Below are 27,931 nucleotides of genomic sequence, written 5' to 3' on the forward strand. Positions count from 1 at the left end.
TATTCCTAATAAGTAATTAGAAATTTACAAGCACAACGTAAAATGAGAACTAATAAATTTTATATGCACAACTTGGAACATTTTAACAACTGCTACTTTAATAATTACTTAATTTCATTCATTTCACAAATTAGTCCAACCTGAATATCATGCTGGTCATGCAGATGTCCGCTAAACCATAAATCATTGAAACATTTCTTATTCTGTTGCCATCTCAATGAGGAAATCAGCATGCATTAAAACTTTCTATTTATCAAAGCTGAAAAATAGATATCACATAGTTAATAATACTATCAATATGAAATCACTTTATCTCAAACACCTATCTGACATTACGATGTATATAAATATGCATAGCTGCCAACGTTTGACTTTGAAAATAAACTGAGCATTGAGTAACTATAAGCAGCTAGAAACCAGGAAATTTTCTAGTCAAAAAAGAAGCTTATAAAAAAAAAAAAAGACAATTTTTAGCAAAAAGGCAGGACATTTAGGGCACACTGCACTAGAAATTAAATTTCATACAATTGTTTAACAGTACAATATGTTTTCAAATATTAACTTATCTCAGATTCTTCTGTTTGTAGATTTCTGTTTCAATTGTCTATTGGATACCAATAGATTACTGTTTCAAGAAAGACACTGTTGGAGACTTGCCCTCTTCAGAAATATGGAGTCAAAAGTTTTGTTCATAACAATGGCACTACTGTTTAGATTTTGTTGCCAAAAGCATTTCCAAAGCTTCACCAAAGAGAGAGAGCTGAACTCATTTTTTCACCTGACTGAATATTCTATCACATGCAGCACTGCTATGAGCAACTGTTAAAATGCCAAGCATAACTTGGGATAGTTTGCTATATTTAAAGGTTCCTCGTGAACTTGTCAGTTCATCTGTCAAGGACCATATACATCAATTCTTTCTTCTTTCATAATAATGAAAAAAGAATTGACAATATTGATACTGCAAAATATCTATCTCTTTATCCTCAATGATACTGGGAAGTAACAGAAACTGCATGTGGATGTGTGTGCTTTCCAAAGTGATTAATTTCAACTTGGTTTAAAAAAAACTTGTTCTCTATATGGATGATGAATTGGTTCTTCAAATACTTAAGTTACAATTACACAATTATATTTCTTTAAGGTGAATAATACTTAACACTTCTTAAAATGCTGTTTGTCAATGTTTTATCAATGAATTCTATATGAAGCAAACAGACATTTGACTACCATGAGGAAACGCATCAGTCTGCCTTAGGAATTCACAATGGAAAGTCAGCTGGCTTCCAAACTAAGACAGCAGTTTATCAAACTAATTCATAAAAATCATACAACTTCTGCTATGAGTGTATGAAATATTTGAAGTCATAAGCCTTCACTGGATTATATCAGCACACAAACATCTCAGTCACATAACGCTGGCAGAACTACACTTTTTTTTTTTTAGCATATGTATAAAACACTTATCATACTTTCCCACGAAAGTTGTGGCATACCACTGATCAGTTATTCATCCATAAACTTGATGTTCATGATGTACTGCCTCTGTACTCATATCTCGTTGTTTTTTTATAATTTCGATTGCAATGAAAGCAGCTTTTATTAATTTAATGATAAGGAGGAAAGTGTTTTGGCTCATATTTCTAGACTATATTGACAATATAAGTTGGAGAAGTTGCCAGCCCATATATTTATTTTCTTTGAAAATAAATTTGTGATAATATTAGTTTTTAATAAACTTTTTTAAGTTCTCTCATTAACATTATTCCTTTCTAAATTGGAGAGGGTTTCATCCCTGGACTGTATCATATGCATTGTACTAGAAATGAAAATAACCTACAGAATATAGTTTGCTTTTATTTTTGTATGGCTAACTGAAACATTACAGCAAACTATTCTCAGGTGTTTACTGCTGTAATGTTTCATATCCAAGAAAATTAATACTCAAACACCAGCCAAGTATTTAATAAAATAAAAGAAGATGATACAGTAAACTGGACTATTACAATAAGTACTAAAGATATATATAAAATAGGTATATGATAAAAACAGTTAAAAACAACAATATAAAATCGTTAAAATACCGGAAATCCGAAGCTTTCAGAGACAGCTGTCTCCTTTCTCAACAGCACTGTTGCTACAATGACACATCCTGAAGTAACAGGCCCATGGCACTCATGTGACTCACCAGGAACATTGTCAGTATTCTCTATTTGCGGACTGGAGACGGAAGTGACCCGGGAGCGTGCCACGTGGAACCGATCATCACGTCTAAGGACAATCGCCTCAAACAGGGGATGTAATCACACACCCCTGTCCCTTTTAATGGTATGACAGGATGAATCGATTTGCAAGCTCTTGAGCCACTTGCGTTCCCAGAACCCATGCACACGGTCAGTAATGACCGCATTATCAGGGGAGATCCAAATGCTGCTTCTCCCAAAAGTGTTCCGCCACAGCAGACCTAGCATAGTTTGCAGTCTTGATGGTGGTCAAATGTTCCCCAGATGGTATTTTAGATGTTGCCCTATCTCCCCCACATAACAATCCCTACAATCCGGGCACTTAATCTCATAAACTACACTACTGGTGGAATCCCGGGTTACAGGGTCTTTGACCTGAGACACCACTGTGTGCAACCTCCGTCCCGGAAGCTGCACGCAGCGGGTCTGACACTCCCACAGTGCCCGCGCCACACGCTCTGAAAGGCCCGGATAGTAGGGAATGTAAGCAGTAACCACTGAGGGAGGGGGTTCCCGGCGATTGGGCCCGTCCTATAAACATATTTGTCTAAGACCCTCTGGGGGGTAACCACACTTACTAAGGTCTGCCGTGATCTTACTAACTTCCATTTCCCTGTCCTCGGGGGTACTGCAGTGGGACCACACCCTATTTATTAATGCCCTGGCTACGCTGTCTTTATGTTGATAAGCCTGTGCTGAACTGTAATGGACATACTGACTACGACACATTGATTTTCAATAAACTGTAGTCTTCACTCTAGCACCATCTCTAATAACCAGGACATCAAGAAACGGGAGGGTACCAGCTGTTTCCACCTCCGAGGTGAATTGTATAAATAGGCAGAAGCTATTAAGTAAGTTGAGTATTTCATCGTCCCTCCCCTTTTTTATAATGGTAAACGTATCATCAACATATCTCTTCCATTCGTGCATGGGAAAATCTAACTGATGGAAAATCCTGGCTTCTAGTTCCTCCATAGCTAAATTAGCCACTATGGCACTAATGGGGGAACCCATGGCCGTACCATGAACCTGTTTATACATAACATTTTGGAAAATCATAGTGGTACTGGCAAGGCAGAATTCACCCCTTTACAAATGTCATCAATGCTTAACAAACACCTGGCACTAATAGCATCATCTTGTTCTAAGGCTGATCTTACACAATGAACCCCATGTTTAATTGGGATACACGTGAACAACGATACCACATCGAAGGAGATCATAAGATCATCATCCCCTATAATCTGATTTCTTACATATTCTACAAATTCTTTGCTCTCCTTGACCACTAAACCGGAACGTCCTACTATAGGCGAAATAATCCTAGCTAGAAATTTCGATAAGGCATAGGTGGGACTACCCACAAATGAAACTATCGGTCTCAATGGAACACTGACCTTGTGGGTCTTCGGGAGGCCATAAAACTGAGGTATTCGGCATCCTGAAGCCGAATATAAAGAAGGTATTGGCCTTTACATGCTTCAGGATGCTGGATACCTCGGTTTTATGGTCTCCCGAAGACCCACAAGGTCGTTGTTCCGTTGAGACTGATAGTTTCATTTGTGGGTAGTCCCACCTATGCCTTATCGAAATTTCTAGCTAGGATTATTTCGCCTATAGACGTACCGGTTTAGTGGTCACGGACAGCAAAGAATTTGTAGAGTATGTAAGAAATCAGATTATAGGTGATGATGATCTTATGATCTCCTTCGATGTGGTATCGTTGTTCACATGTATCCCAATTAAACATGGGGTTCATTGTGTAAGATCAGCCTTAGAACAAGACGATGCTATTAGTTGTTGTTTGTTATTTGGTTTTTAGGAGCATTAGCAACTAAGGCCATATTGCTCCAACGATATGCGGCAGTCATTCCATAACCTTTCCACATCCTCCGTATTTGGTAGTCACGGGCTCAAACCCCAGTCTAATCAAGAAGCGTGTGCTATGCACTGCTGCTCCTGCTCACCTGGCTACAGAGGCACTGATGCTATTAGTGCCAGGTGTTTGTTAAGCATTGATGACATTTGTAAAGGGGTGGAATCCTGCCTTGCCAGTACCACTATGATTTTCCAAAATGTTATGTATAAACAGGTCCATGGCACAGCCATGGGTTCCCCCATTAGTGCCATAGTGGCTAATTTAGCTATGGAGGAACTAGAAGCCAGGATTTTCCGGGATTTTGAGCCCGTGACTACAGTTAGATTTTCCAATGCACGAATGGAAGAAATATGTTGACGATACGTTTACCATTATAAAAAAGGGGAAGGAAGATGAAATACTTAACTTATTTAATAGCTTCTCCCCATTTATACAATTCACCTCGGAGGTGGAAACAGCTGGTACCCTCCCGTTTCTTGATGTCCTGGTTATTAGAGATGGTGCTAGAGTGAAGATTACAGTTTATAGAAAATCAATGTGTCGTAGTCAGTATGTCCATTACAGTTCAGCACAGGCTTACCAACATAAAGATAGCGTAGCCAGGGCATTAATAAATAGGGTGTTGTCCTGCTGCAGTACCCCCGAGGACAGGGAAATGGAAGTTAGTAAGATCACGGCAGACCTTAGTAAGTGTGGTTACCCCCAGAGGGTCTTAGACAAATATGTTTATAGGATGGGTCCAATCGCCGGAAACCCCCTCCCTCAGTGGCTACTGCTTACATTCCCTACTATCCGAGCCTTTCAGAGCGTGCGGCTGGGGCACTGCGGGAGTGTTAGACCCGCTGTGTGCAGCTTCTGGGGCGGAGTCTGCACACAGTGGTGTCTCAGGTCAAAGACCCTGTAACCCGGGATTCCACCAGTAGTGTAGTTTATGAGATTAAGTGCCCGGATTGTGGGGGAGACAGGGCGACGTCTAAAAGACCATCTGGGGGAACATTTGACCGCCTTCAAGACTGCGAACTATGCTAGGTCTGCTGTGGCGGAACACTTTTGGGAGAAGCAGCATCGGATCTCCCCTGAGGATGCGGTCATTACTGACCGTGCGCATGGGTTCTTGGAATGCAAGTGGCTCAAGAGCTTGCGAATTGGTTCATCCTGTCATACCATTAAAAGGGACAGGGGTGTGTGATTACACCCCGCGTTTGAGGCGAATGTCCTCAGACGCAATGATCGGTTCCACGTGGCACGCTCCCAGGTCACTTCCGTCTCCGGTGCGCAAATAGAGAATACTGATGATGTTACTGGTGAGTCACATGAGTGCCATGGGCCTGTTACTTAAGGATGTGTCATTGTAGCAACAGTACACTGTTGAGAAAGGAGACAGCTGTCTCCGAAAACTTTGGATTTCCGGTATTTTAATGATTTTAGTATTGTTGTTAACTGTTTTATCATATCGATTTTATATATATCTTTAGTACTTATTGTAATAGTCCAGTTTACTGTATCATCTTATTTTATTAAATACTTGGCTGGTGTTTGAGTATTAATTTTCTTGAATATGGACTTTCACAGCTCCATAGGCCTGTTTGAGGATGTAATATTTCAGTTAGTAATACAAAAATAAAAGCAAACTATATTCTATAAGTTATTTTTTATTTTTATTTATTTTATTTTATTATTATTTTTTTTTTTGTTAGTGCATCAGCTTCTGTGGCCATAATGCACCTCCCAAGATTTTTGCACTACAGTAAACCCCCGCTATTCGCAGTATCTGTATTCGCGGTCACTGATTTAATTTAAATGAAACCTAAAAAAATATGAATTTTAAAGCGCCGTGACCATTTTCCGCCATAAAAAAACATGGACGTGGCTAAAATTATCTTTCCCCGTCAAAACAGCGCTCAGTGAGTGGGGAGAGAGGGGTGACAAAATCGCGAGCGTGGATGTTTCTCGCTAATCCTTGTTTAGTATGTGTTATGCGCTTGTCATGGAAGGTTTCGTCGTTTGCTTTTAATTTATATGCTTATAAACTGAATGTATTTATCAATTTAAAATTGATATGCTTATAAAAGTGATAAATCTATCGTTTTGCAGTGTAAAACAGACTTTTTGGAGTGTGTTAATGGAAGAAAGTGATTTTATTGTGGACAAGTTCTTTCTAACCCATACAAAAATATGGCTGCGAATAACAAGGGAAATGTGAAAAGATCAAAGAAGGTGATAACATTAGTGAATAAAATTGAGTTATTAGATAAAATTTCTAATGGTGAAAGTGTCTCCTCAGTGGCAAAACATTATAAAATGAATGAGTCAACACTACGATCAATCAAGAAATCGGAAGAAAAAATCTGCCGTAGTGTCTGTGAAAACGCGCTAATTGCTTCAAAAATTTGCTCTGTAACTCGTGATGTTAAATTAGAAAAAAATTGAAAAAGCTTAAAATCTGTGGATAGAAGACCGAACTCAAAATAAAATTCCATTAAGTTCACTCATCATTCTTGAAAAGGCAAAACTCCTTTATGAACACTTTTAGCGAAACTGGTGATAGCACTGGCGGGATAAGTTTTTTAGCTAGCAAAGGCACTGGTTTGAAAGATTTGTTTCAAATTTCTAATAAATATTACATTTAATATTAAATTGTTTCTTATTTTCATTTCGATGCCATATGCTTGCATTTCACTATGTGCTGTCTATGTACATAGTCATATTATGAAGGTACATATAATACATACATAGACAAAATTTTAGACTAGTTTTTCTTATATATTTCATACTTTGGAACGGAACCCTTTTATTACTATGGGAGCCATAACGTTTTTGGTATTCGCAGCATTTCTCAGGAACGTAACCCCCGCAAATAGCGGGGGTTTGCTGTACTCTGATCCAAGCCCGAGGCAGGTCGAACCCATGACCTTTGGGTTGCCAGGCAGGCACTTTACCCACCCAGCTAGCCCAGTCAGCCCTATAAGTTATATAAAGGTTATTTTAATTTCCAATACAATGCACATGACATAGCCCAGGGATGGTCAGTTTATTAATGAAAATAAATTTACAGAATTTTTTAAATTTTACCATTTTTTTTTTTTTTTTCTTTTTCTTTTTGAAAAAAAAAGAGGGAAAAAATATGTTATTTCAAAAAAAAGAAAAAGAAGAAAATCTACATTACTGCCAAAAGATAGTTATATGTTATGACAGAGAAATGGTGAAATCATGTTAAAAAGATGGATTCTCTGTCATAAACCCAGAGTTGGCAACTATGAATATAAGATAAAAATTTTCAATATTTATATTATTAGGCAAATATTTCTCAGTTTAATTTTCATATACATCAAAGTAATATAAATATTGATTACACTACTCTGCATTTTTAAAAAAAATTCAGTTATTTTCTCATTTTCTAATGCTGATTTGAAAAATGACTTGTTTGTTTCCATCACATTATCATTCTTTAAAAAACACAAAAGAAAATTTGATTTTTCACAAATTTTTATTAATTTTGGCAGAATTTATGCACTAAAATTATAACAAAATGCTACTTTTACCAGACTCTTATATATAAATACATGTTGAAAACACTATTAAAAAGGGGAGTGTAAGTAAAAAGTCCACTAAACACTCACCTCTCATTTTAAAAACTGATCTACGATGGGTCAAATTTTGATTTCTTTGATTTTCTTGCAGATCGTTCTAGAATCTCTCTCTCTCTCTTCAGCATCCAGCAATAGTCAGCTATTGTGTTGACATTTCACCTCCCGGTCTTTAATGTCCTGGTGAAACCTCTCACCCTGTTCTTCACTAACACCTCCTAGATTTTCTGGGAAGTATTCTATGTGGGAGCATAAAAATTGTACCTTGACACTCAGGTTGCAGCCCAGCCTCTTGAAGTTTGCCAACATATTTTCAACTATATTATTGTAGTCTGGATCCTTGTTGTTCCCTAAGAAGTTCTCAACAACAGACTTCAAGCTAACCCATGCCTGTTTTTCTCTTTTATTCTGATTCCCTCAAAATCTTAGTCCCTCATCAGTTTGCAAATTTGAAGTCCAACAAAAATACCTTGTTTTAGCTTCTCTTGAGTGATTGATGGGAATTGAGCAAAAAGGTAGTTGAAGCAGGAACCTTCCTGAAGTAAAGCTTTCACAAACTGCTTCATTAAATGCAGTTTGATGTGCAAGGGTGGAAGGAGGACAGTTTTGGGTCTACCAGTAGTTTATCAACTACATTCTTTGATCCAGGCAAAAAACTGCACCTCTCTAACCAGACCTTGACATCCCATGCTTACTCCTTGCCCGCCTGTCCCACTCACACAACAAAGTAGGCATTTTTGTGTAGCCGGAATGCTGTCTAAGTAACATGTCTATCACTTTAAAGTCAGCATAGACCTAGCAACCATGTTCTTCCTACTTAATATTTGTCAACAACTTCAAGTTCTCATATGTTTCTTTCAAGTGAGCTACTGGAATTGACCCATATTTATTTCTATTGTGGAGCAATGCATCTTGGGGACTTCTTTTTGATGAGTCAATAAAAAGTCTTCACTGTGTATGACTGTAACTAATTCCTAAATAGTTCATTAAGGCATTTATTTTAGTGCAAAAAACCACAGAATCATAATCATCCTCAGAAAAGTAGTGGACTAGTTCTAGTTCTCATTCTCTGTGTCCTTACTGTGAGAAAAACATTGCATGTACTAGAAGATTTTTTGACTTAAGTCTACAACCAAGGAATTCTGCAGATTCGTTTGGTAAAATCTCTTACTAGATCTACACACCTGAAGACATTGAGCCCAGCCCTCAATTGTTTTCACAGAAAATAGTTGAGGGTTGGACTCAATGTCTCCAGACATGTAGACATCAATTTCATCTCTTCAGAAGCTTCACTTTCAGCACTCTGCTGCTATTGTCTCCAATATAAGTGGCGGGCATGGAATCTGCAGTTATTTCCATGTGGGACTGGTCTAATGGTAGATAGAATATTAGGATACATAATGTCCTTCTTACTCTTTGCATTGTATCCCTCTGCATTAAGTAAGCAAAAGTAACAGTCATCACAGTGGTTTGTAGGCTACTACTAAATCATGGGAATTGCAAATGGCATGGCCTCCTTTTTAACATTTTTCCACAATCTCAATGCAGGCTCAGCAAACTTTATGTGGAGCCCGTTGCTTATCTTGGTCACCAAAGTTTCATTCCAAAATAAGCACAATACACATGCCGACCGGGCTAGCCGGGTGGGTAAAGTGCCTGCCTGGCAACCCAAAGGTCGCGGGTTCAAATCCCACCTCGGGCTTGGATCAAAGTACTGCAAAAACCTTGGGAGGTGCATTATGGCCACAGAAGCCAATGCGCCAACAACTACCAAGAAAAAAAAAAAAAAAAAAAACAATACACATTTTTTAAAAATTACGTAATATCCTGTCTTTGCTTGAGGACTAATCTTCCACAAATATAACAAAAGAAGCTCAGATTGTTCAAACACTTGCATGAAACATTTTACTCACTTTTCAAGAATTCTGACATAACCTCAAAAATAAAATGAGCTCACATTGATAAACACTGCTGCAATGGAGCTCTCAAGGTCAAGAAACAAATGACTGAAGGCAGTGTTGCCAACATGTGAAGATTTAGTTTACAAATTCCCAGCATTTACTCCTAACTTAATACATTCAATAATAGAACATGACATCAACTTAAGAGATTTGTGAAAAAAAAATGGTACATGATAGAAAAAGACAAATAACATTTCTGAAATCAGCATAAAAACTGAGTTAAAAACAGCTATTAGTTTACAAACATCAAAAATCATGCAGAGTGGTGTTATATGAAAAAATACAGGAAACAAAATATGATCTCAAAAGAATTTCAAACTATTAAATTAAAAAATGTTACGTTATTAATAAAGGTGTTAGTAGAGAGGATGGATCACACATACCATTCACAAAAGATAAAGAATTCATAACAGAAACATTATGTTATCAGCTATGACTCAACTACAATAAAGAAAGTGTACACCACATTTCTAATATTTACTCAACAGAGATGTTAAGACTTCCCTTGGGTTTGCCAGTTACGCACTGAGCCTTTAAAAAGAGTTCTAACTTCAACTGATCTATATGTAGAACTTTAAAAAAATCAATGGTAGCAAATTCGTGCAATTTCATTATCTTTCTGTAAAATGGTTTTCGTTGTCAGTATTTCCATTTACACAGAAAAAAAAAAAAAAAATTACATAAAAAATTTTGCTCAGAAAAGTGACACACACACACACAATTCTAATATGTATATTGGTGATAATGTATGCATAGCACTGGCTCTATAGACATACAGTAACAGCTGTATTGCAATAAAATTGATTTATTTATACAGGTTGAATCAAATTATGTATAAAACACCTGGATAAGTTTCATCACAAAGTTGGAGCAAACATGTACCAAAATGTATTTAGTATACTAGAATCATCCATATGTATCTAGTATACTAAATTACAGAAGTTACATCAGATGTTAAACTGTCTGCCACCAACATGCATACATGAGCAACATCGTTTCTCAACAGTCCAACCCCAGTGGTGCACATACCAGCTGTAATTGTGCCTGCTCACAGTTATATTATCACCCAAACACCCAAATTTTGCAATGTTTATGACCTGTGAGTGTACAACTTATCTTTCAGGTATCCCCATACAAAATGTCTAGGGCAGTGAGGTCTGGAGACCTTAGGACCATTCAAAAGCATTCCTCCTGCAATTTATCCATCATTTGGGAAATTCGCTATCTAGTTAGGCATGGACAGAGTGAAAATGTGATGGTGAACCATCCTGTCGAAAGTAAAGTTCTCTAACGTATCAAGAAAAATGCTTTTTATTGGGGGAATTGCATCATTCACTAACAATCTGAGATAATTCCACTCAGTAACAATATCATCTATAAGGTCTAAATATTTCATGAGAGGAGAGTCCCATCCATGCACTGACCTATGATGAGTTAACATCTATCTGTAGAGTAAGGTGAGGAATGTCACTGGCCCAGGAAAAATGCCTATGATGATTCTAGTGACAATTTAATTTGAATGTCACTTTATTTGACCATATTGATTACATCCTGAACATTGCCAGCTTCAGTGTTGTTCTGACATCACCACTAGTAAAAAAATTTATGCTTATTGATCAGGATTGCCTTCCTGAAGTGCAACAATAGTCAAAGCATGAATGGTTTGAGTTTTATGTCCTTTAAGATTCTCATAATATTCCATTGACTCAAACACAGTTCTCAAGAATGTTGTCCTGGTGACTTCACTAGTAATTGGTTGGGCAGTGAAGTCTGGAACTCACTTCTAATAGCTTAAATGATTTTGTGAAAGGAAAAAAAAACATCAATTCTTGATGTTCTTTTCCTTCCACAGCTTTCCTTATTAAGAATGTGAACAGCTCTACAGTCTTCAAACTTATGACAGTAGCAAAATTATTCTTAGATGCATTGATGCTTTCATTCCATAGCAATGTTTTCATGCACACACTAAACCCTTTTAATGTTTTCATGCTTCAAATACAATTTCAGAATGCACTTCCTTTCTGCAAAAAATTGATTATTCTCCATAGTCAATGGGTGACCTACAGCATAATGAAAACTTATGAAAAGTCTAATTGCTTTTATTTATGTTCTTTATTTATTTTTTTCATAAGAACACTGTTCTAAATATACTATGGTAGACTTCTGATTATCCTGGTGGGAAGCACAGATAATCAGAATACATAATAACTGAAATTTATTTTATTTTTAATTCACACTTATCTGTGTTTATTAATTATTATTTTTTTTTTCAGTTTTAATAAAGCTAGCATAAGAATAATTTCCAATTATAACCTATGCATGAATTATGCATAATTCTACCATTGTGGCACAATAACAAGAAAACTGGTTGTTACTTGCAATGTCTGGCAACCTACTGGATAATCTCTGTACCACCATCTGTTGGAAGAAGTTTGGAATACGACATACCACTTCCATTTATTTTCAAACTCATCAACTGGATAGGATACCTGTATGAAGTGGGAAGTATATAATTTGTATATTCTTATCTACTTGGTGGGTTTTTTTTTTTTTGTTTTTTTTTTTTTTTGGTTTTTTTTTGGTTTTTTTTTGGCCAGTGCAGCAAAAGCCTCTGGCTTCCTTGCACTATATGGCAAATACTCTTACTATCTAAGGAAATCATTTTCCATAAAAAAAAAAAAAAAAAATAGTGCAATACAGCTGGATTACATTCTGGATCAGAGACTTCCCCCTACAAGGATGTACTACTTTGGGTTTGAACAACACAAGTGAATTTTACAATACTTCAGTATAATTAAGGAGAGCAATTTCATTTCATTCTTGATGCTGTTATTTACAAAAATTTATAACTGAATATACTGAAACTAACAAATACAATAACTGGTCTCCTCTGAGAGTAAAGGACCAGTTATTGAAAAAAAGTTGCTAAAAATTTAGTTTTGCAATTGTCCCATGTGCAATTAAAAAATTAACTACTTTTTTCTGTTTTATTGAATTGTTAATTGAAGTGAGATGGAGAGAAGCTGAACATCTATAATTAATCATGGATAGCTACTCTTATTCATAAAAGAATAGAATACAACAGCTCAGTAGTCCCCACTTTCGAAACCATTACAGCAGCTGGTTCCTCTCTGTGAAGAGAAGTTTCCTTCTACTAGTGTCTGTTGGGAAATTTAACGTTTGCTATAGGCTTCATTATTTTATGTTCATCTTGGGGGACACAATACAAGTGTGAACTTACATTATATTTAAAACTGTGGTATAACCAGGCACTGTACATATTAAGGTTGAACTGTCCTTACTTATACAAATCTAAAACAAATAATTAAATCTACCAATTATTTATCAGAGCAATGAGCCTTGCAAATTAATTGAACCTCAATCTGTCTGTAAATTTTAAAATGTTTAATAAGCATTTGCTTAAGTTTTTAAGTAAGCAAAAAAAAAAAAATTTTTTTTTTAACTAGACAGTTTTATCAAGTCTGTTTTCTTTATTTTTTTATTTCTAGCTCTCTGCATTTTTCACTTGATTATTGTAAATTATTTCAATATTTATATCATGTTTACTAACTTCTAGTTTTGGAGCTTAGAAAAAACTCAGTAAGGGTTGAAATATAAATAAAAAAAAAAACATAAGTTGGCACTCTATTGAAGCTTGTTTGTTTGTTTGTTTTAGGGTTTTATGGCGCATTAGCATCTAAGGCTATAATGTGCCAAGTCAACTCTATTGAAGCAAGCAGCCATGATGTCGATGTGAAATTGATATGCATCTGGATACTTTGGAGGGTGTTCATGTACGTTGGCCTATCAGGTTATTACCCATAGTAATACTTTCTCCCTATTTGCAGTTCTATATTGTGTGAGCCAGAGAAATTAGTTTTCTAACAATGAGAGATTTGCTGATAGTCAGCTATGTTACAAATCTCTAGTGATATTCAAAAAAAAAAAAAAGTTATATTTTAATACAAATATAGTTTGTCAGAAATTGTCATGTGAGAGGTATAATGTATCTTTCAACTGTTTCTACATGCTCATTATGTAGAAATTAAAATTGTTTTCAACAATTCCTCGAGGAACCCTAATGCTGGTTATACAAGTGTTTCAGTTTACTTGGAGATTATTTCATAGAATAGAGATTATTTCATTATGTAGAAATCAAAATTGTTTTCAACAATTCCTCGAGGAACCCTAATGCTGGTTGTACAAGCGTTTCAGTTTACTTGGAGATTATTTCATAGAAATTTAAGCAATTAAGTTAGCATTTCATTTACAATTTAGAAGTTAGTGGAGGCAACATTTTTATTGATCATATACTTTTTACAAGAGAGATAATATAAGTAATCCACAGCTGCAAGTCTGTTGAATTGTAGAAGTTTCAGTTTCAACTTTGTAATGACATTCTGCTGCGTAATATGAGTAATGGCGCAAGTTTTTCAGTCTGTGCTACAGCAAACAGAAGAAATTCTATGCCTTACAAATACTACCATATAAGGCAGTGCTCAATACTACCATAGTATTGAGCACTGCCTTTAAATCTAAGTTTATGCATATCTACAATGTATTGCACATTATGGTACAGACATTTTTACAGTGTCACAGATTATAGTGCAAACAGTCATAAATCTTGATACTGTGCACATTACAAAAAAAACCCAGTTATTAATTAACAAGCTTTCAACTTTAGGTATGTCCAGTACGTGCCATGATGATGAGAAAAAAAAAAATAATCATCTCATGTCAGACAATCCTGTCTACCCTCACATTATAGATGGAAGGAATTGTCTTGTAATAACTTCAATCTTTGCTGACTACTTTCAAATCAAATATAATAAAACTAACTTCCCATTCAGGCATATTCCATTGTGTTGAGTCAGGAAACTACTGAAGAACAGTCTCTGTATTTTTTTGTTGCTTTTCATTGATATTTACTCAACACAGGAATATGTGTTGAGATATGTTACATTACAGTACTTACACTTCATACACACTAAGTTGGCTTTCCATTAGTAACATCTACATAATACCTCGTGCAGCTTCTTTTTGAGGCACCTCCGTAGCCAGGTGGAAAGCAGCAGCAGTGCATAGCACACGCTTCTTGATTAGACCAGGGTTCGAGCCCGTCACCACCAAATACGGAGGATGCGGAAAGGTCAGGGAATGACCACCGCATATCCCGGAGCAATATGGCCTTAGTTGCTAATGCTCTTAAAAACCAAATAACAAACTAACAAAGCTTCTTTTTGCCATAATACAGCCTGTACATGTCTTGACATGGCCTCCACAAGGTGTTGCGGAGTATTGTGGTAGTGCTATCCTTGTACAATATATCCAGTAATGTCTGCACATTGTCACGTAGATAGTCATATCATCGAACATCATTGATATCATATATTTGGATTTCAGGAAAGCTTTTGACACTGTTGCGCATGGAAGACTATTGTACAAATTGGAGCAGAATGGTATTAAGGGCAAGTTGCTACAATGGATAAAAGGATGGTTAAGTGGGAGAAGACAGATGGTGGTAATCAATGGGTGCTGCTCTTCGTGGACTAATGTTATTAGTGGTGTCCCAGAGGGTTCGGTGTTAGGTCCACTGTTGTTTTGTATATTTATCAATGATATTGATGAAGGTATATCAGGCTTAATGTCGAAGTTTGCAGATGATACAAAGATTGGCAGGGTTGTTAATGACAGTAATGGCAGTGTGCTACTGCAACAGGATCTAGATAATTTGGGCAGATGGGCTAAGAAGTGGCAACTGAAGTTTAACCTTGACAAATGCAAAGTACTGCATATGGGTAGAAGTAAACCCAGAGAAACATACCAACTGTGTGGTACTACGCTTAAGGTGGTAGAAAATGAAAAAGACCTGGGTGTAATTGTGCAGTCAGATATGAAGTTTTCTGAGAAATGCAGACAGGCTGCCAGTGCAGGTCATGGGGTTTTGTCAATGATATATAGGAATTTTGCTAGCAGGGAGAAAGAGGTGATTGTCCCTCTGTATAAGGCAATGGTCAGGCCATGCCTTGAGTACTGCGTACAGGTCTGGAGGCCTCATTTTAGGAAGGATGTAGATTTACTTGAGCGTGTACAGAGAAGGGCAACAAGATTGGTGAGGGGAATGAAGGGATCCTCTTACCAAGAGAGGCTTAAGTTCTGCAAATTGCAGTGGCTGGAGACTAGGCACCTGCGCGGTGATCTGATTGAGGTATATAAGTCCTTGAATGGGTTGAGCACGCTGAATTCTGATAGGATCCTTCCACTTGTTCAGATTACAAACCTAAGGGGGCATAAATTCAAATTAAGAAAGGACAGATGTAGAATAGATGTGTGGAAATTTGCCTTTAGCCAGCGGGTGGTTAATTGCTGGAACAAACTTCCATCTGTCGTTGTGGAAGTTGATAGCTTGAATAAATTTAAGGAGGAACTTGACAGGCATTTGGAGGGAACGGTGTGATTTTTTTTTTTTTTTCCTTTTTTGGCTGATGCTGCATAAGCTCATGAACTTGCTTTCTTGCATCACATGCCACTACTACTACATCTTTTTCCTGTAGGTCCCAAACATGCTCAAATGGGTTGAGATCAGATGAATTGAACAGCCATGGAGAGATGCAGAATTCACTGTCATGTTCCTGAAACCAGTTAGCAATCTGTTGATCCTTACTGCATGGCATGTTGACTTGTTGATAGATGCCGGAGTTGCCTGGATATACTGTCCTGGGTGTACTTGGTTAGCGACAATAGAAAGATACATTCCCATCATGCTGCTGATTAACGGTGATCAGAAGACTCATGGTATGGCATGAAAACAGTCCCCAAAGCATAATATCACCACCTCCAGCCTGCTAAACAACAACAGTGAGTGCATTGGTGCCATGGCCTCATACTGCTTTCGTCAAATGCAGATATACCCATCAGCATGACAGAGTTGCAAACAAGATTCATCAGACCAGGTGACAGATTTCCACACATTGGTGGTCTGGTCTTTGTACTGACATGCCAATGCAAGTTGCAGTTTCTTGGTTCTCACAGTGAGCACAAGTACCCATGATAGCCATGAAATGCCATAGCCAATACAAGCTAATGTTTGGCGCACAGTCTATGTGAATATTGGACTTGCTATTCCTATGTTGTACTGGGTGGTTAGCTGGGCCACTTTGCTGCATTACTGCTATGTTATGAGATGAGACCCACAATGATCATCACAGGTGTTGACTATGCGTGGCTATCCCACGTGTCCTTTTGCTGGTTTTTCAACTGTTGCTAAGCCAGTCATATTAGACTTGTGTCACCACAGAATCGGAGCACTTAATCACATTGGCTCTTGTTGAGATACTGGCACCTGCACATCTTGCCTTCACAACCATTATGCATGCAAAGTCAGAAAGATCTTGACACTGACCTATTCTTCCTTACAGACACTGAAGATGTGATCACCATGTGTGCAAACTACACTCTTATATCAACTGTTCCTGACTTTCCAAAACCTTCAGCAGCATCACTGACCAGTCTACACGAGGAAGTGTTGCATATACAAAGCCAGTTCAGTGTACATGTGAAGTGTAAGCACAAGTAATCTTACAACTCATGTGTTGTTTTCTGTATTTATCAATGATATTGATGAAAGTATCAGGGTTAATGTCCAAGTTCGCAGACAATACAAAGGTTGGTAATGACAGTAATAATAGTATGCTACTGCAACAGGATCTAGAGGGGGCACCTCCATAGCCAAGTGGGCAGAAGCAGCAGTGCATAGCACACGCGCTTCTTGATCAGACCGGGGTTCGAGCCTGTGACTACCAAATACGGAGGATGAGGAAAGGTCAGGGAATTACCACCACATATCCCTGGAGCAATATGGCCTTAGTTGCTAATGCTCTTAAAAACCAAATAACAAACAACAAACAGGATCTAGAAAAGTTGAGCAGATGGACTCAGAGGTGGCAAATGAAGTTTAACATTGACAAATGTAAAGTACTACATAAGGGAAGCAGTAACCCCAGAGTAACGTATCAACTCTGTGGTACTACACTGACAGTGGTAGAGAATGAAAAGGACCAGGGGGTAATTTTGCAGGCAGATATGAAGTTTTCTGAGCAGTGTAGACGGTCTGCAAGAGTAGCTCATGGTGTCTTGTCAATGATATACAGGAATTTTTCTAGCAGGGATAAGGAGGTGATTATCCCCTTGTATAAGGCAATGGTCAGGCCACACATTGAGTACTGTATACAGGTCTGAAGGCCTTATTTTAAAAAGGATGTACAGCTGTTGGAACGAATTTTAAAAAGGATGTACAGCTGTTGGAAAGAAGGGCAACAAGATTAGTGAATGGAACGAGGGAGTTGCTCCTATGAAGCAAAGCTTAAGTTTTGCAGATTACAGTGTCTGGAGACTAGGCACCTGCAAGGTGATCTGATTGAGGTGTATAAAGCCTTGAATGGTTTGAGCATGCTCAATGCTGATGGGATTCTTCCTCTTGCTCAGAATAATCACCTTAGAGGGCATAAATTCAAATTGAGGAAAGACAGTTGTAGGAGAAATGTGCGGAAATTTGCCTTTAGCCAGGGGGTAGTTGATTGGTGGAACAGACTTCCATCTTTTGTTGTGCTGATGCTGCATAAGCTTGCTTTCTTGCATCGTATGCCTCTATTAATGCTAATATACAGGATGTTCTGCAATGTACTTGCCAAATTTCTAGAGCAAGTTTGATTTCTGGATTTGGATATTTAGATTTGAAATGTCCTATAAATCATTTACCATTATCAAGTTAAGTGTTAGTATAACAGTGAGCTGACTACTATGCGACTCTTAGTCTGCTTGTGCATCTTGGGTGGTATGGTGGTGGTGTTGTTTTCTAGAGTTATTTATAATCCAGAAAACATTCACAAACTAAGACTATGCTGATATGCATCTTGCATACAGTTTCTAAAATGAAAATGGTAGAACTACTGTAACGAAAAACCAGTGATGATATCCACATCGTAGAATTCCGTAATGCAACATGTTTCAGCAAACATTTACATAATTAAACAAAACTTTGCAGGGGACCAGTTCCTTCCCATGAACAAATGCAAAATGTGAACAAAATGGTCTGGAGAAAATGTCTGGATTACAGTCAGCAAAATCCATGTACAAGTGTGCAGAATTTCCATGATGAATGGTTCTGCACTGTCAAAGGTGTGGAGGATTTTGAACAGTGATGGGTTTTATCTATGTTACCCCCAAAGAGCACAAACCTCTTTCTGGGATATCACATCTTGTACATTCAGAAAGGAGCATGGGTACAAATTTTCTGTGATATGCTGTTCGTAAACGAAGCTCAATTTACCAATGATGGTATTTACAATGCAAGAAATTCTCACTTCTGGGCACAAGAAAATCCACATGTAGCAAAACATAATTTTTGAAAAATGTATTGGGTGGATTGTTATGTATAGTTTTAATTCAACCTACTTGGACCACATTTTATCAAGAGGCACTGATCAGTTGTATAATACAAGAATTTTCTGGAAAATTAATTGCCATTGTATTCAGAGAGTGTACCTCATGCAACACAAGGATGAATGTGGATAAAACATGATGGAGCATCTCCATATTTTGGCAGAGAGATTGTGCAATTCTTGAACAAAAATCATAAAGGAAAATGGACAGAGACAGGGGAAATAATTGCACGGCCAGCTCAGTCACCCAAGTTGACCTTGGTAAGTTTCCCATTAATTTCCTCCTTAGTCTAAGGTACTATAACAGTAAGGCAGAAACAAGACCGATGTTGACAGACATAAAGGAAGCTATTAGTGGCAGCAAAAACAAATATGCATGTAGTGGGGAGGTTTAAGGGAGCAACACCTGGCAACAAGCATACAGTAACAAACGATCATTTTGAAAACTGAATTTAGTTGTAATGTAAACTTTTAAGTTGACAAAAACAGGCTGAATGTTAAGTGAAACTTTAATGTACTTGAACCTCTAAACATTCTCCTAATTTTTCACCAATACATTACAAAACATCCTTTATATACACTGCCCTACCATTAATACCCAGACACTCCTTCATTAATAGTTCATGTCCTACCCAAGACCATGTGCTAGACAACTGTAAATATGCTTGTAGGTCTTCAAGAAGATAGTAGTAGGATTGTGAACACAAAATGCTGTGATCAACAGAATTAAGCAACTTCCAGAGCAGGATGCCACATAAGCATGATCCCCTAGGTAGAGCAACATAACATAACTGGTGCTGAAACCGTCAAAAAATGATCTAGAAAAACTTCAAAGCTGACAGAATATGATAGGACAGTCCTCCACTAATTGTCTGCTCAGAATGCAGATTCATGTCATTGCCGTACGCACACTCACAAGCCCTCAGTGAGATAACTGGGACATGTGTTACCACCACTACAGTGTGCAAGTCACTACATGACGAAGAAAATCTTTATTGTACAGTAAAGATACAATAATGTGCCCGCCACAGCCAGGAGGCCAGGGGCTTGACAATGATATAGGGTAATATAAAAATATGTACAGTATAAAAATTTGTGCAGTATAAAAGATTACATAACAATTAAAAACGTAGCATTAACCATTCAATAGATATGAGTATGTACATAGATGTGAAGCAGACAGTACACCAAGGTATGTACACGTTCATATGTACAAAGCACATATTTAAGCATATTCACACAAGTCAGAATATTTCACAGTGCCAAATTATTGTTCGGTATTGCATTTTCTTGTGAAGACAGTTCGTCGATTTGCCTGCGACGTGCCGTTATGCGCCTCATAGGAGATAGCAGGTGGAGATATCAGTATGAGTCGACATCAGGGGCCAAACAAAAGGGGAACAAGTTCGGCCAACGAGCGCCTGTAATTGCGATCGGAAGCGAATTTCTGCAGGTCAACTCCGATCATTAGCAGGGCTTGTACTATCGGAAGTACTTGTCCAGGTAGGAATCTGTCACTGATCTTCAGCCTGTTCCGTTGTAGCTGAAGAAGAGGGGTGGCTCGTAAGGACGGAAGTGGAACATGCCACTGGCATATATCCCAGAAGTCAGGGGAATTGATTTTTCCAACCAGCATGGGCGATCATACAGTCATACATAGGGCTTACAATACCGAGATTCTGGGATCCCAGCCACGGTATTGATACAAAAACACCAGTTTTTTGGTACTAATTTAAAAAATAATTATCCATGATTTATTCACATAAAGCAGACAACAATAAATCATTAATACTGCTGAATTTGCAAACGAGGGATTGTTATACACAGTACAAATGCAACGGAAACTTGAAAACGTCATGAAACTGCAAGACAAAATCTTACAAATATATTTCTCTTAGTGAGTATAGTGTATGTGGAAGTAAAGCACTTAAGGAATAATGAAAACATCATTACAGAAATATTTCCATTAGTGGCAGTAGGCCTAGTAATGCAATTAAGAAATATGGTGAAAAATGGTATGGCAGATGCAAAAGGGTTAAAATTAAAAGCTTCTGAACAATAATTTAATCCCTCTATTACACCGCTATTTGAGGATGCGACACTTAATGCATTTTGGGAAAGGGTGTCGGGGTATGGAGCAGTTCAAAGGTATTGTGAGCAGGTGATCTAGAGGTAAAAGATGAAAACGTTTCGTTGTGTAGGAAAAATATTCTGTTTTTCAAAGGAAGAAGAAGAGTGAGTTTAAAGAATAACACAGTGATTGTGTCGGGTTTAAATTAGATAGGGGGAGATACATAAATGCGTGCAAACTCCTCTGGGGTTTGCACATAAGCTTGCATATAAAAAAGTAATACAAGGGGCAATTGTAACTTGCAATCAATTCAATAAATAAATAAATGGGAAAGAAATAAGGTGCTCACACCAAAAGAGGGGGTTTGTGGTTGTTGTTCGGAAGGGTTGCAGACTTCCAGTGGTGGTTGTTTGGTTTTTAGGAGCATTAGCAACTAAGGCCATATTGCTCCGGGGATATGCGGTGGTCATTCCCTGACCTTTCCGCATCCTCTGTATTTGGTGGTCATGGGCTCGAACCCCGGTCTAATCAAGAAGCGCGCGTGCCACGCACTGCCGCTCCTGCCCACCTGGCTACGGAGGCGCCATCTTCCAGTGGTAGTTCTGAGTTCAGTTCTGGAAGTGTCCAGGTATACAGTGAAGAGTTCCGCTGGGCTTGTTCCTGTGCTAGAAGTTAATCCGGAAGTTGAATAACAAGTCAGTCAGACAGTGCCCTGGCTTCTACTACTGCTGTGGTAATTTCCTTCAGTATTAACAGAGAACTGTTCTTGAAATAAGACAGTACTGGAAGAGCTATATTGCAGAGATGCAGAGTTCAACTAAGAAGAGAGAGAGAGAGAGAGAGAGAGAGACATCACTGCATTCCGTGGAAGGAACCCGCACAAAGGAATCCCACCGTGAACTGTGTTGTTTTGGAAATGGTACATAGATAAAGTGGGAGATAAGGTTGAAGTTGAACAAACACGAGAAATAACAAAATGTTTAGTACTGAGTTGGTTTATTGGTTGAAGTTGTAAAGAAAATTGATATTGCTAAATTAAGAGAGATTACATGGAATTGTTAGCATTAAGTTAGTAACTTATGGATTGCTGTTGTGAAGAGAATTAATATTAGTGATTAAGAGAAATATGAGGAAGTGATTAAGATTGAATTAGTTTAGTGTTTGAAGCTGTAGAGAGAGTTGAGATTGTTAATTGAGAGAAATTTTATGGAAATGATAGCATGTACTAACAGATTAAATTTTTAACAGATTAAAAATGAATAAATTAGATGTAAATAAACACCAATTATGTATTGTAAGTAGATTTGTATGATAAATGATTTTTGTTTTATATTTGTGTCATTGCTCTTGAGAAACTGACAGCCCACATACAATATATATACTCGTGTGTATGGGGAGGAACATCCCTCACTTCTGGAAATTCTAATTTTTTAATGCAGTCAGGTAGCTTGTGGAGCTTAGTGCTTGAGGGGAGCTGCTGTACAAAAATCACAACAATGGCCACTGACGGCGATACCAAGGTACAGTGAAATAAAAATTAATAAATAAATAAATAACCTCCCCATAACTTAGATTTGGTTTCCTCACCAAGCTTAACTGTCAATCCCTCTCTTTTGTTAATATGGATATAGTGCCATAAAAAGTCAAAAAGGAAATATTTTTTTATTTTTGATAAAAAGGAAATAAGATTTTTTAAAGATGAAGGAATAAGGAGGGATTAAACTGCAACTCATCTACAACTATCTCAGTACAAAACACCAACCAGCACAGAATCCAAGAGGACGTTTTCTGCTGCTAAAATTAGATCCAGTTTAAACGATAACACTATTGAGTTTCTTGAGAGCTCACTTATTCGGACAGGTAGCGTGGATGCTTATTTTTTTGTTTTTAGAATAACTGTATGTTTAATAATTCAACATACAGTTATTCTAAATTATTATTGTAATAAAAGTTTGATTTAAAATGAATTCAAGTAATTACTTGTCCTTTCCTTACTTTATTGCACCTAATTGTCATCAAAATTTATTGCGAAAAATGTTTTTTTTTTTGGAATACCTGTATCCCGGTTTCATAAATTATACCTGTAGCCCTAGTCATACAGCTGTCCACAAGCCACTAATTGTCTGAACTAATGCCAGATGCTATCTAGCTTGGTGTAAGGCCCACCTTTCTTGGACTGTAAACCAACAGAAAGCTGTGTTTTTGAGTGATAAGTCACCACACAGTCTACCAGTCTGATGGTAATGCTTAGGTGTGGCAGATACCACAGAAAGCTAGCTGCTGGACTGTATCGTCCCAACAATGATGTTTGGCAAAGACAGCATGATCAGCTGTTTTTCATGGTTTGGACTGGGAACATTAGTTGTCCAGATAGCATTCAAAACCATGAATTTTGAGGGCTACTAGAATCCTGGACAATAATGTGTCACCTACATTGCAGTAGCACGTCATAGAAGGTCCATGCCTGTATGAGCAGGATAATGCTCCATGTCATACTGCTTGCATTGTGACACACTGGTTTGAGGATATGAATGTCAAAAAAGTTGGACCGGCCAGGTTTACCACCATGTTTACGAACAAAATACCACCATGTTTAAGAATAAAATTATGATTTTAACAAGGTTATTTAGTTTCTGTTCCAAAATTTATTTGGAAGTCACAACATACCCACTTGTACATGTGCTAGTATTTAACCAGCCAAGGAATTCAGACTTTTTGTATTTGTTCTGAACTCTGGGTATTTACTGAATCTGCAGATTAAACTGATCTCTTGTTTATGTTTTTTTTTTTATTTATTTGCCTTTATTTACTGGGATGGCACAATGATTATAACATGCTTGGACTCAGTCCACGTTTTGGTGTGTGATCTAAAGGGAATCCTTTCCTTTTGTCTGGCTACAGAAACAGTAGTTGATCTTACTATTAGAACCATCACCAATTAATTCCTTTCTGGGGGTCTCACGTATATAGTGGGTACATTTTCTAATTGTATATATTCATTCTATCCATAATCAATTTTTTCTATTTTTTTATTCTCAAAATATGATGGTTGTGTTCCATGAACACAACCATCATGTTTAGCAGCTTGCAAACTGAGTCCTTTTTATTGTGCAAACCTTTTCTTTTAAAAGATATATTTATTTATAATAATTTGTGCTTGATATATTTCTTTTATAAAAGACTATCTCATTTATCATTTGTTTAAATGAAGTTAATGTTTTAATGTCATTAAAAACCTAATTTAGGTTAAATCTAAATTATAACTTTCTGTAAATTAAGATAGTACTCTAAGTACTCCAGATCATAACTTTTCTGATAATACATTTTCTCAAATGATAAAATACTAAATGACTTACAAAACAGAACTGCCACATATTCTGTTTCATCAATTATATTTTGCAATACTTTGGCATTCACTTCTTCAATTGCATCAGGCAATTCCATTGATTCAATATCAGTCAACCAAGCTAAAACACTATCTTCTTTCATCAAGTCACCTAAGAAAGGCAAATCAAAATAATTCATTTATAAAATTTAAAGAAAAAAATTGAATTTAAAATTGGATAATTTACTTTAAACATATTTCTATATTTAGTTTAACTTACTTATTCTCATTATAATGGAAAGGACAATATTCCATGTTTGGAAATTCAATAATATGCATATTGATACAGTAAGGAACTGTCGTAAAAAAGAAAGAAAAAAAAAAGAAACAGAAAGAAAAAAAACAGAATTACATTTAATTTGCAGAGTGTATCTGGAATAACGTTTTTTTAACTTTAAACATCACAAACAAATGCATTCCAAATATCACTTGAAGTGATATTTGGAATGCATCTGTTTGTGATGTCAAGGGCAATGCATGAATTAATTTACATTTAAATATAAATAATACAAAAATGTGTATATTAATTCATGCAAACTTTTTATTAAGGACAAACTATATTCTCGCTTCTGGGATGGTTAGTAGGGACACATCATTCTAGAGTGAAATACAGGTCGACCATCACTAATCCAGCCACCGGTAATCCGGTTCCACCTAATTCGGACATAATTTCCGCAAACATAATTTCAAATTTCCCGGGTTCGCCCGACCTGCCGCTACTGTTTTGGTGGCGTTGGTTGTAGCATCAGCTGTTGGCGTGAAATCGTAAACACTGGCAAGCCATTCCCACTTGTTTCTCTGCATTTATTATTATTATAACCTGCTCACATTTAGCCCCAGCCATGGTTCCAATGCATAAAGGAAGTGCCTCTCGTGGTGTAAAGCCAAACACTGTACATTGTCTATAACAGATAAAGTTGAACTTCTGAAAAAACTCGACAGCAGTGTGTCTGTGAGAAGTTTAACTCTGATTAATTGTAAATTCCAGCAACTTGCTCTCAGTTCCTCTTATCTTAGTAATTTTCTTTTAGTCATTCCTTTTTAGAATTTTTTTTTTTTTTACAACAAATTTGCAGGAAAACACAACACAATATAATGGATAATACAGCACCCTAACAAACTTGTTTTCACAAAATCTCTAATAATACTGACAAACTTATTGCGACGTTTGAGAGTATTTTATCGCAATTAGTTTTAATGCAGCGCATGCAATAACTAATCACAGACGACCTTCATATGCATGCCGTAATAGCATTACATGTATGTGCCAGACACCGCTTCTCAAGAAATAAAGTAACCAACATATGTGGCCACATATATGCAACATAAAAAAAAAGAATTTTTTTTTTATATATTTTAAGTGAAAAAACAACAACACTGACATTACAATATTTATTTTAGAATTACTAATCTAATTATTTTTTGGCCCCTGGGGAATTTTTTTCTTAAGGTTAAAATGTTGGGTAAAATGTATGTGCTAAAATAACCACCAGTGATAAGGCAAACTCACTAATCCGGCATCCCAGAGGTTCCAACACTGCCGGATTAGTGATGGTCGACCTGTACCATGCAAAATATGGTGTAACTTAGACCAGTAGGAATATCCACTAGTTTAAATTAATTTTATTTATCTAAATTTTAATTTTATTTAAATATTAACTTCCTTGTTCATTTCACAAATATACGTGGTCTCAGTTCCAATCTCAATGATGTCCATTTCCACATACATGCACTCCCCGACTTACAAAATACTAGACTTACACAAATTCGACTTTGTGCAAGTTTTTGCCGGCTGGTGCAATCTTAAAAAAAAATCATGGAAACATATTTTGCATCCCACAGGAATAAATGTATTGTGAGGTATTGTGAAAATACCATAATGTGAATAAGCTATTTATCTCTCTAAAAGGTCATTTTTAATAATGGAAATTGCACTACACTTTCACCGTTATCATCTTTTCCATTATAAGAATCAATTCTGAACACCTTTGTAATATTTTTCTAAAGCACATTTCTGGAGGTCACAACCATAAAATAATAAAAACAATTTGTACTTTCCGGTTTATTGGGTTTTTCTGTTAGTGCAATCTATTATAAACAGGTAGTAAACTCAATCTTATTGTATTTGTGATAAAACCAATAACTGGAATTGTGTGGGTTTTTATGTTATTATGGTGAAATGTGTTTCCCCTTCACTGAAATATCTAATCATATAAAGAACAAATTTTCAGAATCTTCTCTCCACTCCTATTTACTTATTACAATGATGAAGGGAAAGCGACCAAACGAAAGTGCAAATGGGGCAGTGCTAGGAAACAAAACAAAAGTGATTTAGAAATGAAGGTGAAAATGAGTAAGTACGAAGCAGGACAAAGTATGTTATCTATTGCATGAGAATTATGGCTTGATGCTTCAACATTAAATTCTATTTTAAAGGACAGTGCACATATAAAAGAACATGTTAAAGGAGCAACAGTGATGACAAAACAGTGTTCAGGTGCTATATTGGAGATGGAAAAGCTATTAATAATAAGGATGGGAAATCTGATTCAGAAGCAAATGCCCCTGAGGTGTTTGTACTGCCACTTGTCTTAATCTTTTTATTGAAAATTTCGAAGCACATTTTTGTAATTTTTCCTGTGCAAAATAAAAAAATTGAATATCATCATGAACTTGGTCCAGCTTAGGTCTTTTAAGACCTGTCTGTTGTAGCTCTTGGAGGTGGTCTTGATCTCGCCATCATTGTCTTGGTCGACCCACATCTCTCTTGCCTGTAGGTTTGTAGTTAAAGGCTAATTTTGGGATCCGGTCTGGGTTCATTCTTTCTATGAGGCTGATCCATTTTTCCTGACACTATTGTATGTCATTTACTATGTTATCTACTTTTAATTTCTCACAGTATCTAAATTTCTATGGTGGTCTAGTCTTGTAAAGCCTAATAATGGTCTTAAAAATCTCATTTGTGCTGCTTCCAGTTTGTGTGCATATTTCTTATTTATGACCCAAGTCCCACAGCTGTAGAAGAGGAATGATTTTGAAGTGATGTTGTGCAGTCATAATTTTGTTTCAGTTGTCATTTGTTTTCCGAAGTGGCGTTTAATCATTCCATTCATTTTATTATATTTTTGTAGTTTAGTGTGGATGTCTTTCCCTTCATTTGATATTAAATTTCCCAAATAGGTGAAGTCAGATATTTGTTCTATTATTTTGTCATCAATAACAATTTTGACTCTTTTTATGTTTTTTCCATATAATCCCATTGATTTTGTTTTTGAGGTGTAGATTTTCATCTCTTACTTTTTACCTATTTTATTCAGTTCATTTGCTGCTATCTGTAGTTCATCTTTGGATTTTGCAATTAT

General features: G+C 36.7%; 1 protein-coding gene across 1 annotated transcript in view; it reads right to left on the reverse strand.

Annotated features, from left to right (window-relative positions):
* LOC150091328 (uncharacterized) overlaps nt 1-27,931 on the reverse strand; it is a 693,262-nt gene that overhangs the window by 623,847 nt on the left and 41,484 nt on the right. Inside the window, exon 3 of the mRNA XM_090375165.1 lies at nt 24,541-24,681. Within this exon, the coding sequence (XP_090231291.1) occupies nt 24,541-24,681 (141 nt within the window). The remainder of the gene's footprint in view (nt 1-24,540; nt 24,682-27,931) is intronic.

The sequence above is a fragment of the Mastigoproctus giganteus genome, chromosome 1 (genome assembly GCF_048544385.1).
Source record: "Mastigoproctus giganteus isolate SK-2022 chromosome 1, ASM4854438v1, whole genome shotgun sequence".
Classification (NCBI taxonomy): domain Eukaryota; kingdom Metazoa; phylum Arthropoda; class Arachnida; order Uropygi; family Thelyphonidae; genus Mastigoproctus; species Mastigoproctus giganteus.